The 18,076-nt window shown below is 43.2% G+C and overlaps 1 protein-coding gene across 1 annotated transcript in view; it reads left to right on the plus strand.

The window, feature by feature from the left end:
* Window positions 1-1,290, plus strand: part of PGGT1B (protein geranylgeranyltransferase type I subunit beta) — a 57,500-nt gene extending 56,210 nt beyond the window's left edge. Inside the window, exon 9 of the mRNA XM_005685283.3 lies at window positions 52-1,290. Within this exon, the coding sequence (XP_005685340.2) occupies window positions 52-233 (182 nt within the window). The 3' untranslated portion in view covers window positions 234-1,290. The remainder of the gene's footprint in view (window positions 1-51) is intronic.

Raw genomic sequence — 18,076 nt, forward strand, 5'->3', positions numbered from 1 at the left:
CGTACAAATAATAATGCTTGTTGTGATAAAAAAAAAATGTCTTATTTTCAGACGCTTTGCATGCATACTTTGGAATTTGTGGCCTGTCACTAATGGAGGAAAGTGGCATTTGTAAGGTTCATCCTGCCCTGAACGTAAGCACACGGACTTCTGAGCGCCTTCGAGATCTCCATCAGAGCTGGAAAACCAAGGACTCTAAAGAGTGCTCAGAGAATGTACACATCTCCACGTGACTAACTTTAGACGGGGGGCGGTGGGGAGGGTCTGTAGCCTAACTGTAGCTCAAGGTTTAAAGCCATGGATAACCAAGTGTGCTCTTTTTTAAGAGGTAGTCTTTCAGTCGAATCTTGTGCCGACGTCACTTTGGGATATGCTCTTGAGCCAGTAACCTTTGTGCTAGGTTTCAAGAAAATCTTTGTTGAAGTTTGAACCACAGTGGACTTTGTCATGGTTCTTAAATGTTTATACTGTATTTCTAAGTTCTTTGAGGCATATTAACTGTATGTATGTAGGTTATCTTAAAAAAAAAAACTTCAGTACAGAATTGTATCATATTATAAAATGGACACAAATCTTCAAAAGAAGTTTACAGTTCACATAGCATTGGTAATCTTCGGGTGAGCACTTAGTGATCATTTAAAAAGCTTGACTGCTTATGGTGGAACATTGCTTTAATGAATTAAGTATCTGGGGTTATTCTTTGAAAACAGATGATCCCATAATTTTTAAAAAAAAGAGTGACTTATTTTGTCTTATTCTTAAGTAAAATGTGCCAATTAATCTTTTGTGGCCTATACAAACGAAATTAACTTCATAGCAAGAATAAATAGGCTTAACTAATATAGTAATTTCCTAAAGGGAGATTGTTATAAAAAGACTATTATGTAACTGAGAAGAAAGTAATTTAACTGTATGTGATTGTGAATGGGAAAGTTTTGTGCTGTGTGGGTCATCTATTTTAGATGTTGCTGGGGTAAATAACAGTTATGTTTGATTTTAATCTCGAATCATTAGTCGCTTTTTTTTTTTTTCTCCTTTCTCCAGGGAAAGCCATCTTACCTAGAGGGAAAAACATTTAGTGGTTTTGTTTCTTTTTCTGAGATAAATTTTAAACTGTATTTTTATAACTGAATTATTTTTAGCCATTTGGTTTTTTTGTTGTTGTTGCTCCCAGTGTTTTAGCTTTTCTGATTTCAAACTGATAATTTTCTTATTTTCTGAAGTTAAATAAGTAAACATTTAAGTGAAAAAAAATAGTGCCTCTCAATTAAATTTAATGGTATAGCTCCATTCACAGTCATAATATTTTTGTAATATTTTCAGGTAAGTGGGAAGGTAATGTATGCCTTAGAGGTTAAGGACTGGGGTTTGCTTTTCATTGTTCTGTTTTCTTCATTCTGTGACCTACCTGAATTGTAAAGGAGTGCTGTAAAAACTTACTTTATTAGTAATCAGTTTATCAATGAATCACACCCAGCACCGTTTGCTCAGTGGCAAAGTTACGGGAGTAGTTCTGAAACGGAGAAGGAAATCACTTCACCAGAGAGACAAGGTTTAAGTTAAAATCTTGGTGAAAATAAATGTTGGAGTTTTTAGGTTTACAAGTAAAGTATCAAGATAAAAACTAAATTACTAGTATCACTGTTTAGATATTGTAATATCTAAATTTTTATTTTTTAGTGTTGAAAAAAAAGTACCCTTAAATAATGATCCCAGGGGAAACCTAGTATGTACATGACAAAATGATTCATTTATTATTCACATGCTTAGTTTAAACCTCAGTTTGCCAAAGTCAACTCTTTTTTTTTTTTTTAATAGAAATAAAATCAGAGAACTGATGGTGGGGAAAAAAATAACCCTAACAATAGATGTCACCCTTCCATGAGTTATTCCAGTTTGCACTGGTTTAAATCCTGACAAATTTAGACACCTGCGTCTCAAACTAAGACATTTCTTAGACATCAGGAGTTAAAATGACATATATGTAATGGCTTTAGAACTATATAAAAAGCCCCGATTTTTTTTTTTCCCTGAATTGCCATTAGTGGTTGGAAGCGTAAAAAAGTATCTGTATTCGTATGACGTAGAATTCCAAGGTCAAAGTATTTCATAAACTGCTAAATATTTTCTAACTCCTTGTGTAATTTAATAACATAACATATATTTCAGTGTGATTCTAATTAGCGTGCTTTTGAGAGGCATTCTTAAGAACCTGTTGGCCAGTGAATGTTGAATTCCACAGCAGCATATTGACCAAAAAAACCACCAGGCCATTGTGAATTGTGAAGAAGCTATTCCGAACTTTTTCTAAATAGTTACTTACAGGAAACTATGAATAAAATAAATTATAAGCACTATTTCATATGTATACTTGATCTTTAGCAGCGGTAATAGAACGAGAAGGGGGATTTTGAAGCCTCAGTCAGTCTGTTCCCTATGTTCTTTCCCCACCTCCAGTATGGTACTTTTTTAAACTGTGGTAGGATGTTTTGGACATCTGCATGAAAACAAGGTTGATCAGGTCGTTACAACACAATTCAACCTGTTTATCATCTACAAGTGCTTTTAGACTTGACCTATAATATGTGTACATTTTAATTAGATCTTTAAATAATAATTTATAAATATTTAAACTCAAATAGAACTTTTTTCCTACAGGGGTACATCGTTTGGAACTGTGGTTTGCTGGGTCTGATGGTATTTGAGTGCATTATCGTAAAGAGGCGCTCTGGAGTCGGATGAGTGGGGTTTAAGTCTCACACCTGCCAGCTCACCAGTGTCAATCTGGACCCTAACCTCCCCTGTGATAAAGGGAGGTGAGGGGATCTGACAAGGGTTTCTAAGTCGCTTCGGTCATGTCCAACTCTGTGACCCTCATGCACTGTAGCCCGCCAGCCTCCTCTGTCCAGGGGATTCTCTAGGCAAGAATACTGGAGTGGGTTGCCATTTCCTTCTCCAGAAGGTCAGATGAGATAATACATATTGAGTATTTAGCATACTACCTGAATACAGTAAACTCCTAGTTGTAATTTCTATTATAACCATCTTCAAATTGTTTTTAAAACCTCTCTTTTCTACAATAGAGATCCCACAGAATTTAAACTCCAGGAAGATGATGGCAGCAGGGTAGTTTCTGAGTCTTCCCATTCGACCCGAGTAACTAGGATCACCACAGACCCCATCCTACAAAGCCAGCTGACAGGGCGTCCCCATGAACTTCAAAATGCAGTGTTGGACAACCCACTGACCAGCGTAGTTTCAGCATCTGTGTGGGAGGAAGTGAAAGGCAGGCAGCTGGTTTCTGTCCGCCTTGAGAACAGAGCTATACCACTGCCCACAGTTTTCTCACTAGAAAGTACAGCGGGCCAGTCGGAGAGCAAACGCTGGAACTGGAAGGGGTCGTACAGGTCCCCACGTGCACGTAAGTGTTAGATCAGTATAGTGGGGTCTGATCGTTGTGCGGGGGCAGCCTGGGCCCTGTCCTGTTTGCATCTTAAACCTAATGAGACAAAGCCCCGCTTGAGTTAGACTCCAAAGTGGACCGGATAGGTACCACAGGACAGTGAGAAGAGAGACAAAGGCCAGGTATATAGGAAGAAAGGTCAGCAGACATAGACCCGATACGTGGACATAGATGATCACTTTGTGAAAGTGAAACGGGAACTTACAGGGCCAGAGAACAAAGAAAAGGCGTCCTAGGGCACCGCTTCCCCGTGAAAGTACAGGAAAACTCACTTTGCCAAAAACAAAACCTGAGAAGGATTACCGTCAAGTCCTATTCAGAACTGTCTCAAGGAACAGGAGGAGAGTCCAGCGTCCCCTCAGACAGAGAAAGCACACCAGAAGGACGTGGCCACGAGACTGGAAACCATTACGGCAGGAAATGTCTAGTTTCAGAACAAGACCAGTAGAAATGGGAAAAGCTAAAATTGCATACTCAAGTCTTAAAAACTGGAGGAAAAAGCAAACCCAAAGGAAGTAGAAGGAAGGGATTAATAGAAACGGGGAAGGAGGAAGACGCGATAAGACAAACAGCCAGACTTTCTAACAACAAAAGGAAAAGTTTCAGTAGCAAGAGAAGTAACCGTAGACCAGGAAGTTTTTCAAAATTACAGTACTATGCAATTTTATGTGATAAATTAGAAAATAATAACTTCTTAGAAAAATGCCAATTGCCGAGATTACCCTACTTGATAACAGAAATTTGAAAACAAATGGGCTTTTTACCAAAACAATATCAGGCCCAGATTGTTTCAAGGGTATTTCTACCAGACTGTCATGAAATAATCCTAATATTGTTTAAACAATTCCAGGGGCTATTAAGAGACTCTTGAACCCCAAAGGGTAAGAAAATACAAACCAAAAAAGACTTCTGAATTCATTTTGTAAAGTGAACATGATGGAGTTGTTTTTTTAAACCTAGCAAAGGTTATACAAAAGAGAAAACTACAGACTGCTCTTACAGGAATATATCAGTGCACGCACTGCGCTGACGCATTAGCAAGTAACTCAAAAGCACTATTAAGTTATGATCAATTTGGGTTTATTATAGGAATGCAAGAATAATATTAGCATATTATGTTAAAGAGTTAAGGAGAAAAATAATGATAGTCTCCATCTTTGCAGAAAAGATATTTGACAGAATGGAGCATTCATTTATGTTAAGTATACTCAATAAGCAGAAACTGTTGAGTAATTTGTTTTACGTTGTACTTCTCCCCAGAAGCCAGCATGTTAATGTTGATATGAGAGGCTTTCCAACTAAAGTCAGGAACAAGGCCTACTTCCTCCTCTACTGCTTAATTTTGTGTTGGGGGTTTTAGTCTATGATATTAGATGAAAGAAATGTGAACTGAAAAGGTAGAGGGAAACTATTTGCCAATTTGATCTTATATCTGGAAAACCTAAAGGAATTTGTTGAAAAGCTATGAGAGCTTAGTGAAGTAGCAGTTGCGCACAACTGATAGGTGAATATCAGTGGCTTTCACCAGGCATAGAGGATGCCATTTCGATGAAGTTCAAAATGGGCGGAATTAATCGTGAACGGTGTCAGGAATCAGTGCCCTTGTCTAGTCACTGCCTCCCTTCTCAAATGGAAGCACCGTCATGACTTAAATCACCATCAGTTTTTGAGCTCTCTCTGAGTGGAGTCATAACCGGCACATTAGTTTCCCTCTGGTTTCTGTTGCCCCACAGGGCCTGGAAGAGCACAGGGCAGAGCCTGTGGTGCTGGTGATGTTCTGGTTTATAATCTGGGTGCTGGTTGCACAGGTGCATTCACTTTATGAATATCAAGCTGGACACTCAAGATTTGCACACTTTTCTGTATTGTAATTATAGTTCAATAAAAATGTCTACTACAAAGAATAAAAAACTTTACATATAAACCTAAACTGGTTAGAAGGTGTGCTTAAAGAGAAGATTCCTCTTAATGATTGCAAAAAAAAAAAAAAAAAAACGAACAGAAACCACCTGTCTATAAACTTAAAATGTCCAAAACCTGTATGGAGAAAATTGTAAAACTCTTAAAAGCCCTCCAGGTGGCTCTGGTGCACATCAAAATTTGAGAACCAATCACTGATTTAGAAAAAGTGCCTTGGGAGGAGGAGAAGGTAAGTGAAGGCGCTCAGTCGTGTCCGACTCTTTACGACCCGTGGACTGTAGCCCACCAGGCTCCTCCGCCCATGGGATTCTCCAGGCAAGAGTACTGGAGTGGGTTGCCATTTCCTTCTCCAGGGGATCTTCCTGACCCAGGGATCGAACCCAGGTCTCCCACATTGCAGGCAGACGCTTTAACCTCTGCACCACCAGGGAAAAGGTAAGAACCCCATAATTATTTGCAAATTTGAATTGTAAAAAGTTTCAGGTAACGAGTGTGATTCAACAATGTGATCTTTGTTCCCACCCTAAAAAGGTTAGTATGATCTTAGTCTGTGGTAGTAGGGTTGAAATGTAATGAAGGCTCAGCGGTGCTAAGAAGATGCAAATTTTCTCAAATGGACCAGGCTTTATTTGCCCATGTTTTTGGCTATGAAAGGGTAGAGGAGGTTAAGGAGCAGGAGCATTTAAATTTGTCAGCTAACAGATCTCACTCCTCTGATATCAGTGTTTTGTTTTTTTTTCCTTCTGCTCCTTGTCTGTGTGTATGTGCCCCCTGGCAGTTCGTGTGGGGGAGTTGGGGGAACTCTTGCAGGTTGCTGCCTTGATATTGTGCCTACTGGGTGTCTGCCCCTGGCCTAGTATAGCCTTTCCGGGTGGGTTTGTGCCCTTTGCCTCTGATTACACCGTCCCAGGGCTGTGGCCTGTTTGCTCTAATCCCAGGCCACCACCAGTCTCACTGATTTTAGTGAGACTCTTCTCTGTACCCACAAGTCCCCTACACACACCATCCCATCTGTGGCCTATGCAGAAACTCCTGGGTCTTTATTCCTGAAACATGGTCTTCATTTCATATATCTAGTAACCTCCCCTCCCACGTCAGGGTTCCTGAGCCACCCTGGATGTAGAGGTAAGCGAAAACTGTTTCTCCTGGAACTTCAGGTCACAGGCCCAGCACATAAACTATATGTGTACATATTTTAAGAGTTGGAATTCATGCTAGGGAATTACATTCTGTTGTGGCTCAGCTGGTAAAGAATCTACCTGCAATGTGGGAGACCTGGGTTTGATCCTTGGGTTGGGAAGATCCTCTGGAGAAGGGAAAGGCTATGCAGTCCAGTATTCTGGCCTGGAGAATTCCATGAGACAGTCCATGGGGTCACAAAGAGTCAGACACAACTGAGCAGCTGTCATTTTTCAAACTAACAAATGCATCATAATGACAGATTAGGGGTTGGACAGCAAGTGATGCAGAATAATTGTGAATAGCTTAAGTGCATGATTAATTTCACTTTCCACTCCAGGCCATGATTTGGCAATGACTGTTGCTTGTTTGAAGCAGAACAGACAGACAAAGGGAAAAGGCATCCCCTGGCTTGCCAGCCCTGGCTCCCTTCCGTGGTTAGAAATATCAGCAGAATACGCATCCACTTTCTTTTGTTCTTGGAGGGAGTGTAGGGGGTGACTCTTGCACACACACACACATCCCCAAACTTGGTCTTTTTCTGTCCCCCTGCACCTCTTCCATCCCAGCACAAGGTTACTCGACAGCCTGAGCCAGGTGATCTTTGCCCACGTCGTCTGTCCAGACTCCTTACCCACCAGTGCCACCCTATCAAGCATCTCAAAGGAAACAGGCTGAAATCTAGAAATGTTGGCCTCCTCAGGGATCACAGCCCATGGCCAGCCCTCTCCCCAACATAAGCACCCTCCCACACCTTGAAGGGCTGGCTCCCTTATGCTTGTGACAAGATTCCTATTGCCTCCAGCTCCCCCAGGCAGCTGCTCCGTCATCACACCTTGGGCCCCAGGGTGCACACACACTAGCAGCACAGTCCAGCGAGAGCCCCGTGCAGGTCCTGGAAAGTGGGCTGCCGTTGGAGTTCCATGATCCCTGGTACCTGGGGGAATGCTCCAGAAAGGGGGCCCGTCAGTCTCCTACGGGGAGCGCTGCAGTGGGGCCTCCTTGCCCAGATCTAAGGGCAGCACCAACAGAGCGCCAGCCTCTGTTCTCTTCCTGCACACCCGTCTAGACCTTGCTAGTAGGCCATCCACACACCTTCACTCCACCTGTCTCATCCTCTGCACTTCCCCAGGGCTGAGAGTGACGATTTCTCACCTGTGTGTGTAGCAGGGACTTGTTTGTTTCCCAGCTTCTCTCTACCATCGCCTTGATAAGCTAACTGGAGTTTGATTTAGAACATTCTCAAGTGACAGAGGCTGGCTTTATGGTTTTTATTTTGCTGCAGACTCTAAGGTGGCTTATTGCTTCCCTTTCTCCTTGCTGTAATGTGCTGAACCTCTCAAGGTAAATGAGTGCCTCTGGTGGAACAGGAAATGCAAAGGCGAAAACACCGCCAGGTTGCTCAGTTAGCCCCTGCCTATTGAAGCATCCCTTTGGTGGAAGCAGGGCTGCTGAAAGTAAGGAGGTGATGACACCACCTCGCTCTGTTCTGTCAGTTTCACAGGACCACACAGCCAAAAGGTTACAAGTGAGAAGATTACGCCTTCCAGGGGACAAGGAGAAATGGGCCGTGTATATGACATTCAAATACTTGAGAGCCATTCTGTGGAAAAAGGTTTAGATGCATTGCCAACTCCGGAATGAGTGTGGTGGGGGCTTAGGGAGTGGCCCTCAGGAAGAAGGTGAGGCCTAGAGGACTTCCCTGAAGCTGATTTGCGTGGCACCGAACACGTGGTTTACTGTGTTTATTTGAGCTGGCTTCAGAGAGCAGGCGAGGATTGGGGGTTAATCCTTGTGTATACCCCTCGTTTGTCACAGTCTGGCTCCACCAAGAACTGCGCCACTCAGATCTTTAAACATGTAAAACAAATAATATTTTCTGAATAATGGAATTGATAAAGGAGTCACTACATGAGAAAGATCAAGAACTTTGCAATGTCAGAGCTGCATGAAGCTGGAATGGAACCAGTCAGCTCCCCGCCCCAGAGAAGGTGAGCTCAGCTGGAAGGCAGGAACTGATGAGAGGACCACAGGCTGGCCGTGCGTGGCTAAACTTGCTTTTAGATTACGGTCAGTGTGGACAGCAAAATGTCAAAGAGGAAAACAAATACTATGATTTTAGAGCATGACTCCATTTCTAAAGCCAGCATTCCTATTGCCTGTTCTTGAACAAACTGCATTTTCAGAGTAAACAAATCCTAATTGATGTGGGAAAGTTCCTCTTTTCAGAAAAAGTCTCAATTTAAAAGGAATGATGGGAGAAGTGGGGGGGGGGTGGTCGAAAAGAACTATTTTACAAATTCTCATGGATTCTAGGCAAAAATCATCAGTGGATACTGAAGCCATTGGGAGATAAATTGATGGGAAACTATAAAATGGAAGGCTCAGACTTCCTGCACTTGAGTCCACTGGTCAGTCCCGCCGTCTCTAAAAGGAGGATAATCAGACAGTTCAGGTCAGTCGCTCAGTCATGTCCGACGCTTCACGACCCCATGGACCACAGCACACCAGGCCTCCCTGTCCGTCACCAACTCCCGGAGTTCACTCAAACTCATCTCACCCTCTGTCGTCCCCTTCTCCTCCTGCCTTCAATCTTTCCCAGCATCAGGGTCTTTTCAAGTGAGTCAGCTCTTCACATCAGGGGGCCAAAGTACTGGAGTTTCAATTTCAGCATCAGTCCTTCCAATGAACGTCCAGGACTGATCTCTAGAATGGACTGGTTGGATCTCCTTGCAGTCCAAGGGACTTTCCAAGTCGTCTTCTACACCACAGTGCAAAAGCATCAATTCTTCGGCGCTCAGCTTTCTACACAGTCCAACTCTCACGTCCATACATGACCACTGGAAAAACCATAGCCTTGACTAGATGGACCTTTGTTGGCAAAGTAATGTCTCTGCTTTTTAATATGCTGTTTAGGTTGGTCGTAACTTTTCTCCCAAGCAACAACTGTTTCTTAATTTCATGGCTGCAGTCACCATCTGCAGTGATTTTGGAGCCCCCAAAATAAAGTCAGCCACTGTTTCCATTGTTTCCCCATCTATTCGCCATGAAGTGATGGGACCGGATGCCATGATCTTTATTTTCTGAATATTGAGCTTTAAGCCAACTTTCTCATTCTCTTCTTTCACTTTCATCAAGAGGCTCTTTCGTTCTTCTTCACTTTCTGCCATAAGGGTGGTGTCATCTGCATATCTGAGGTTATTGATATTCTCCCAGCAATCTTGATTCCAGCTTGTGCTTCATCCACCCCAGCATTTCACATGATGTACTCCGCATATACGTTAAATAAGTAGGGTGACAGTATACAGCCTTGACGTACTCCTTTGTTGATTTGGAACCACTCTGTTGTTCCATGTCCAGTTCTAACTGTTGCTTCCTCACCTTTATACAGACTTCTCAAGAGGCAGGTCAGGTGGTCTGGTATTCCCATCTCTTTCAGAATTTTCCACAGTTTATTGTGATCCACACAGTAAAGGCTTTGGCATAGTCAGTAAATCAGAAATAGATGTTTTTCTGGAACTCTTACTTTTTTGATGATCCAGTGGATGTTGGCAATTTGATCTCTGGTTCCTCTGCCTTTTCTAAAACCAGCTTGAACATCTGCAAGTTCATGGTTCACATATTTCTGAAGCCTGGCTTGGAGCCAGGCTTGTGAGATGAGTGCAATTGTGCGGTAGTTTGAGCATTCTTTGGCATTGCCTTTCTTTGGGATTGGGATGAAAACTGACCTTTTCCAGTTCTGTGGCCACTGCTGAGTTTTCCAAGTTTGCTGGCATATTGAGTGCAGCACTTTCACAGCATCATCTTTGAGGATTTGAAATAGCTCCACTGGAATTCCATCACCTCCACTAGCTTTGTTCATAGTGATGCTTCCTAAGGCCCGCTTGACTTCACATTCTAGGATGTGTGGCTCTAGGTGAGTGATCACACCATCATGATTATCTGGGTCGTGAAGATCTTTTTTGTATAGTTCTGTGTATTCTTGCTACCTCTTCTTAATATCTTCTGCTTCTATTAGGTCCATACCATTTCTGTCCTTTATCGAGCCCATCTTTGCATGAAATGTTCCCTTGGTATCTCTAATTTTCTTGAAGAGATCTCTAGTCTTTCCCATTCTGTTGTTTTCCTCTATTTCTTTGCATTGATCGCTGAGGAAGGCGTTCTTATGTCTCCTTGCTGTTCTTTGGAACTCTGCATTCAGATGCTCATATCTTTCCTTTTGTCCTTTGTTTTTCACTCCTCTTATTTTCACAGCTATTTGTAAGGCCTCCTCTGACAGCCATTTTGCTTTTTTGCTTTTTTTTCCCTCGGCGATGATCTTGATCCCTGTCTCCTGTACAATGTGACGAACCTCCATCCATAGTTCATCAGGCACTCTGACTATCAGATCTAGTCCCATAAATCTATTTGTCACTTTCACTGTATAATTGTAAGGGATTTGATTTAGGTCATACCTGAATGGTCTGGTGGTTTTCCCTACTTTCTTCAATTTAAGTCTGAATTTGGTAATAAGGAGCTCATGATCTGAGCCACAGTCAGCTCCCAGTCTTGTTTTTGCTGACTGTATAGAGCTTCTCCATCTTTGGCTGCAAAGAATATAATCAATCTGATTTCAGTGTTGACCATCTGGTGATGTCTATGTGTAGAGTCTTCTCATGTGTTGTTGGAAGAGGGTGTTTGCTATGACCAGTGCATTTTCTTGGCAAAACTCTATTAGTCTTTGCCCTGCTTCATTCCGTACTCCAAGGCCAAATTTGCCTGTGACTCCAGGTGTTTCTTGACTTCCTACTTTTGCATTCCAGTCCCCTATAATTGGAGAAGGAAATGGCGACTCACTCCAGTATTCTTGTTTGGAGAATCCCAGGGACAGAGGAGCCTGGTGGGCTGCTGTCTATGGGGTCACACACAGTCAGACATGACTGAAGTGACTTAGCTTAGCCCCTATAATGAAAAGGACATCTTTTTTGGGTGCTAGTTCTAGAAGGTCTTGTAGGTCTTCAAAGAACGGTTCAACTTCAGCTTCTTCAGCCTTACTGGTTGGGGGGTAGACTTGGATTACTGTGATATTGAATTGTTTGCCTTGGAAACAAACAGAGATCATTCTCGTTTTTGTGATTGCATCCAAGTACTGCATTTCAGACTCTTGTTGACTATGATGGCTACTCCATTTCTTCTAAGGGAGTCTTGCCCTCAGTAGTAGATACAATGATCATCTGAGTTAAATTCACCCATTCCAGTCCATTTTAGTTCGCTGATTCCTAGAATGTCGACATTCACTCTTGCCATCTCCTGTTCGACCACTTCCAATTTGCCTTGATTCATGGACCTGACATTCCAGGTTCCTATGCAAGATTGCTCTTTACCGCATCGGACCTTGTTTCTATCACCAGTCACATCCACAACTGGGTATTGTTTTTGCTTTGGCTCTGTCTCTTCATTCTTTCTGGAGTTATTTCTCCACTGATCTCCAGTAGCATATTGGGCACCTACCGACCTGGGGAGTTCATCTTTCAGTATCCTATCTTTTTGCCTCTTCATACTGTTCATGGGGTTCTCAAGGCAAGAATACTGAAGTGGTTTGCCATTCCCTTCTCCAGTGGACCACGTTCTGTCAGACCTCTCCACCATAACCCGCCCATCATGGGTGGCCCCACACGGCATGGCTTAGTTTCATTGAGTTAGACAAGGCTGGGGTCCGTGTGACCAGATTGGCTAGTTCTCTGTGACTGTGGTTTCAGTCTGTCTGCCCTCTGATGCCCTCTCTCAGCGCCTACTGCCTTACTGGGGGTTCTCTTACCTTGGACATGGGATATCTCTTCACCGCTGCTCCAGCAAAGTGCAGCCGCTGCACCTTACCTTGGACGAGGGGTAGCTCCTCAGCCACTTGCAGCTCCAGCGCTGCGCAGCCACCGCTATGACCTTGGATGTAGGTCCAGACAGTAGAGCCTCCTGATTGATGCCCTGTGAGGTACTCTGTACTAGTAATAAAGCATCCTTGCCAAAGACGAGGCTGGATCTACTCAGTCTGCTAGATCTGACAGCTAGATCTCACCAGTGAAATGGGGAAAGTAAAATGGCACCATGAGGAAGCAGGCAGCTGTGTCAGAGGTACCACATCCTAAAGACGAACCTGGGTTCTTCAGGAAGCCAGTGGCATGAAGAAATGGAGGGGAAGCGCTAAGAGGGACCATTAAGAGACATGAGAGACATAACACATGCGCCCAATTTGAGTTTGGGTCCTGATTTGAACAAGCTAACTTTCAAAAGACATTTTTGAGAGGACTAGGAAACTGATATGAACTAGGTATTTAGTGATACTAAAGTTATTAATTTTGTTCATTGTGATATGGTTACGTTATACAATTTTTTTCTCATATTTTAGAGATTCACTGAGAATTTGGATTGATAAATTCAGAGCTGCACTTTTAAAGAACCAGAGCTTACCTCCAAAGCTTTTTCATTCAGAAGGTTATGGTAGACAGGAATCTTTAAATACCACAGGTAATTCTGATGAGAAACCAGGTTTAGGAGTTTATATTAAGTGATTCAAAGGTCATTTTAACCTGGATTGTAGATGATGTTAAGGTGACTTCAGACTGATAAATGTATCTTAAAAGTTCCAAGCAGGGGTCTTTAGGAGGCAGTCAGAATGCATGTGTGTACCTCTCCTGCGCCGCCCCACACACCCTTCCCCGAACGTTCATCAGTATTGAGAAGCCAGAAGATTTGGAAGAGGGGGAAATACAGGTAAAGGATACTCGTAGCTCTTGATTTTCTATGTCAGACCTAGCTGTAGGAGGCTAATGTCTAACACTGGAGATGGAAGATGTTTTTATCGAAAAGACTGAGGAAGTGAGGTTTGGCTCAATGTTAGCTATTATATTAAAATACTTGAGCTCAGTCACTCACAGATGAAACCAAAAAATGCAGGAAGAATTTCTAAGTGGAGGACCTATTAATATGTAAGTAGACAAATGAGTTTTAGGAAGTACTGCCCGGCTAACATTTTTTCAAACATTGTGCTACCTCCTATAAGGAGAGGAAACACAGATTACAGAGCTTAGTGCTCCAGACTGAATTATCCCAGCTTTTATTTCTACAGCAGGCATGTACCAACTTTAGTGTCTAAATGGCTTCAGAGAGCTCACTCCAGTTCACTAAAAGATTTCATTTAAGTCAGAGATTGCAAACTGGGTTATTATAACTATTGCATGTTTAATACTCATAGTGTCTATGAATGTTTAATACTCATAGTGTCTATGCAAGTAGCTTCTTCTCTGCTTATAAATATATAATACCATAATGGAAATTATCCATTAAATTTTAACAGTGTAGCATCTACCTGGAATGTGCTTTGCCCCAGAGTTTTGTGATAGTATATGTGGGGGAGACAGGTGGTAGGAAGTGCATCAGTGATGAAGTTAGCCTGTGTTTAAAAGAGAAAACATGCCTTTCCCTCCAGCTCATTTTTATTTTGCAACCTTACGTCTCATTTTGATTTTGTTTCACTGTTGTCTGAAGAGAAGGCAAAAACTGTCAACCAAGGACACAGCTGGAAAAAATTCAGACTTAACAGGGAATTTATTTCAAAGATTTATTTCCTTAATAAATTACTCAGGCCCGGGTAACTTAGCTTCAGGAGACCTGACGACTTTCATTTTTTGCCCCTGAAACACATAGAACAAGAAGAGCTTTAAGACAAGATGATTGTTACTGCCCAAACCAGCAGACTAAAGGGTGTGGCAAATGTCATCATGCTTTTCAACCATGGTGACCTCTGTCTTCTCTACTCTTTGTTTAAAGGTAAGCGATCATATCAAAAAAATTTTAAGCAAGACCACGGTGACACACTGACCCCCATCCTGCAGCAACCGTCTGCAGAGGCAACACGTGTCCAGCTGCTAGAAATGGACCTGCAGATACAGCCACATCCATGTGAATGTTTATACCCACACGCTTATGTACGATGGTGACCTCAAAACCAATCTACTCAGCAGAAACCCGAGTTTTCTTTTATTTGACAGAGCCTGGTATATTCATTTTCCGTATTTCTATTTCATTCCTGAGAATATTGAGGAAGTGGTGGCTGGCTCAATGTTTACTATATTGAAATATTGATATTTTGTAAGAAAAAATGGTCAGTTTTATCATCTGTGTTATATTTTTAGAAAGGACTAAGGGATGACTTAAAATCACTTATAAAAATAATTAAACAATAGTAACTGGGAGGTCGTAGAACAAGATCTTGAATTTTTCATTTCCTCGGCTCCTTTGCCGCCTCTGCGTAGCGGCAACTTTGAGCTCAGTAAAGTGGGGCTGTTGCAGACACCACCACAGGCTGGATGACCTGTCTGCTGCAGAGGGGAACTGGAAGCAAAATATCAATCTCCTGACACTTGGTGCTCGAGGAGAGAAGGCCCTGGGGCCATGCCAACAACCAGTATCAGCCGCTGAGGGTAACGGGTTATTTGTTGCAACACTGTGGTTTCTCAGTAGAAAACCAGATTGTGGTTCTTACAGCGAGACCTGCTTGTTTGTGCCGGCTGGGTTTCTCCACCTTCCTCACAGCATAGAACACATATGAGATTTTGTTTGTAAGGCACTCAGTCGGCCCAGGAGGCAGCTTTCGGGTGGCATCCAACATCCTAGAGGCTCTATTGCCCCGTGCTGGTTGCTCAGTCGTGTGCGGCTCTCTCCAACCCTGTGGACTGTAACCCACCAGGCTGTTGGCCCACGTCCTACCCTAGACCCTTGTTCTCAAAGGATTAACAGTGGCATATCTTAGCACACAGGGGATCCATTCCAGCTACTGGAATTGGTGATTATTTGCTACCCAAGTGAGGCCTGAAAAATACTCCAGCGGCAGCATCACCTGGTGCTTGTTGGAAAAGCTGACACTCAGACCCATCCAATCAGCGTGTGTTTCAGCGAGCTCCCCAGTAAGTCTTGTGAGCATTAAAGTCTGAGGGGTGGAGTCCCTGGGGTAACCATGTACCTCCTTAGCAAGCGGGATAAGGCCCTGGTGAGCTAAGCCCTGCCTCGCTTTGCAGCACTGCCTATGGTCCTTCCCTTCTCTCTCCTCATACCAGAGGGCACTCTGCTCTCTCTGTTCTTTCCTTCGCATAGACTGCCTCTCAGCCTAGAACGCCCTTTATCTGCCCTTCTGAACTCTTCCTCTCCCTTCAACTGTCAACTTCAAAGTCAGGTTTCACCCGCCCAGCTAAATTGGGCAGAGCAAGATGCTGGCCTGTTTCAGACTTTTGCTTCCGCCCTGTTGCTCCCTAGTTCTGGTTATGTGCCTCTGCTAAAGAACTTCCCAGGTCGGACAGTAATTACCTGTTTACTCAAGCAGACTGCGAATGCTCAGTGTCAGCAGCTTTGTTTACTCATCCTTGGATAGTGGTAGGTGTGACAGTCATGCTCACTGGATAAATCAATCAGTGAATCTTGTTGGCCATTTTTACAAGAAAGCTATTTCCCTAAAACAGTAATGTATATAATATTTATAAGTCATTTCAAAATAATTCTGTTTGTATTCCTCTGATTTGTGGCTGGTTTTCATGAAATGCAGGCTAGCACGTACCCCATTTCTTATCCTTCAGGCCAGATGTACAGTTATGCTCTTTTTATGATTTAATATATTTTAACTGTAACAAAGTTGTTACAAGAGAAATTAAATCATATCAAAAACTTATAGATGAACACATCTTCTGATATGACTACTGTCTAGTAAACCACCATTCAGTGCTTATTTTTCAACAGTGTAACTCTAAATACTGATAACTATCTTTTCTTTAAAGATGCTAAAAAAAAAATCCTGATTCCTAGCTGGTCTTCATTCACTTTAAAAATCACATTCTCAAATTGTATCCTTTTTTTCCCCTGGGTATTGTAAATTTATGTATATATCCCCACATACATCCTTAGCCAGCCTTTTAAATGCACCATTTTAAAAATCCAGCTCTGGGTGTGAAATAAATTTTACTGTTAGGAAGACTCATAAAAGGAAGATGTTATAAAAGACCAATTTCCCCCAAAGGCTGAACAATTATTGGGGTAATTTACCGAAGAAGTACAGCCCGTGAGACCACACCGGCGCCAGCGCCAGCAAATAGTTTCTTTCCTCTTCTGGGTTTAGGGAAATGAGCATGAAGGGAAGGGTATTAACTCTCTCGGGGTAAGATGCGGCATTGTCTTTGAGAGCAGGAACTTCTAGGACACACAAGAGGGGCTGGTGGTGGCAGAAGGCTCCAAGGAGGGATGGAAGAGGGGCCCACTTGCTGGCTGCTTGCCACGTTCAGAGAACGAGGGAAAGGAGCAAATAATTTCAAAAATACATAGAATAAAACTAGCAGAGACAACTGATTTGAGACCTCCCATTTAGGGAACTGCTTCTTTAAATCAGAGACTCACAAAGAAAAAAATCGCTCGCGTTTGCAAAATGGGCTTTGTACAGTACCTCAGACCACGGGCGGCTGAGAGGAGCACAGAGTTACCATGACTTTGCACCTCCCACAGGGAGGAAACGGCCCAAAGAGAGGTTCACAGCCTAGGAAGACTTGCCTGTGCCCTGCTGGCAAACGGTGTAAGAAAACGCATTAGTCTGTGTCGTCCTGACTAGCTAATCACTAAAGGCACAAACAGAAAATTCAGGCTGTCGACACTCTCCTAGGAGTGCCAACATGCCTCACAGTCCAGAAAATCCTGCACGATTCCCCTTTTCCGTTTATACTTCAGAGACAGGAGGAAGCCAAGCAAATTGGACAGTAGCTTCTTTTGCTGTTTTGCTATTCGTGTCTGTCGGAGCCCTTCCATGCTCTCACGGGGTCTGGGTCACTGACTGTAAGATCACTGCCTTTCCAGAAAGCGGGCTTCAGTGCAGTCCCACCCCTGCCTCCACGTGACCCTAAGAGGAGGCCTGAAGAGGGCTGAGAGGCCAGACGCAGCAGGACCCCTAACGAACCGAGAAATACATTTCCCCCAGGCAGGCCTCACCTGCACTTTGGGCTGAGATTTTGTTTTCTAGGACTAAATAGCCACCTCCTTCCTGGGAGAGCCTTCCTCTCAACTCTCTCCATGCTTTTCACTTCTCTGCCTTGGCACTTAGCTCTTGTGTTGAAAATAACTGTTGATATATTTCTCTTTCCCCACCTGCACCGTGCAGCCTTTGAGCGGGGAGCACCTCATTCAGCTTAAGGCCAGTACTGGTGGGTGCTAGTTGACGTCAATCTCCCCGCCTAGCCTGCAGGGGTACCAGGAGAGGTTAGCAGTCAGGGCTCCACACCCAGCTCGGCTCCCATCCCGGTGACCTTTAGCAAGCCATGCCTGTGCAAGATCTCATGATTGCATAACACGGGGATCATAAAATGTGCCTCATGGATAGCTCCAAATAATGAAAACGAAGGTGCCTCTCTTTATAAATTACCCACAGCTCTTCAGACCACAGGGGTGTTGAGTTCTGTAAATGAAAGAACAGTATGTCAGCCAGCCCAGCAGATTCTCACATGTGTGCTA

Source organism: Capra hircus, chromosome 10 (genome assembly GCF_001704415.2).
Source record: "Capra hircus breed San Clemente chromosome 10, ASM170441v1, whole genome shotgun sequence".
Taxonomy (NCBI): domain Eukaryota; kingdom Metazoa; phylum Chordata; class Mammalia; order Artiodactyla; family Bovidae; genus Capra; species Capra hircus.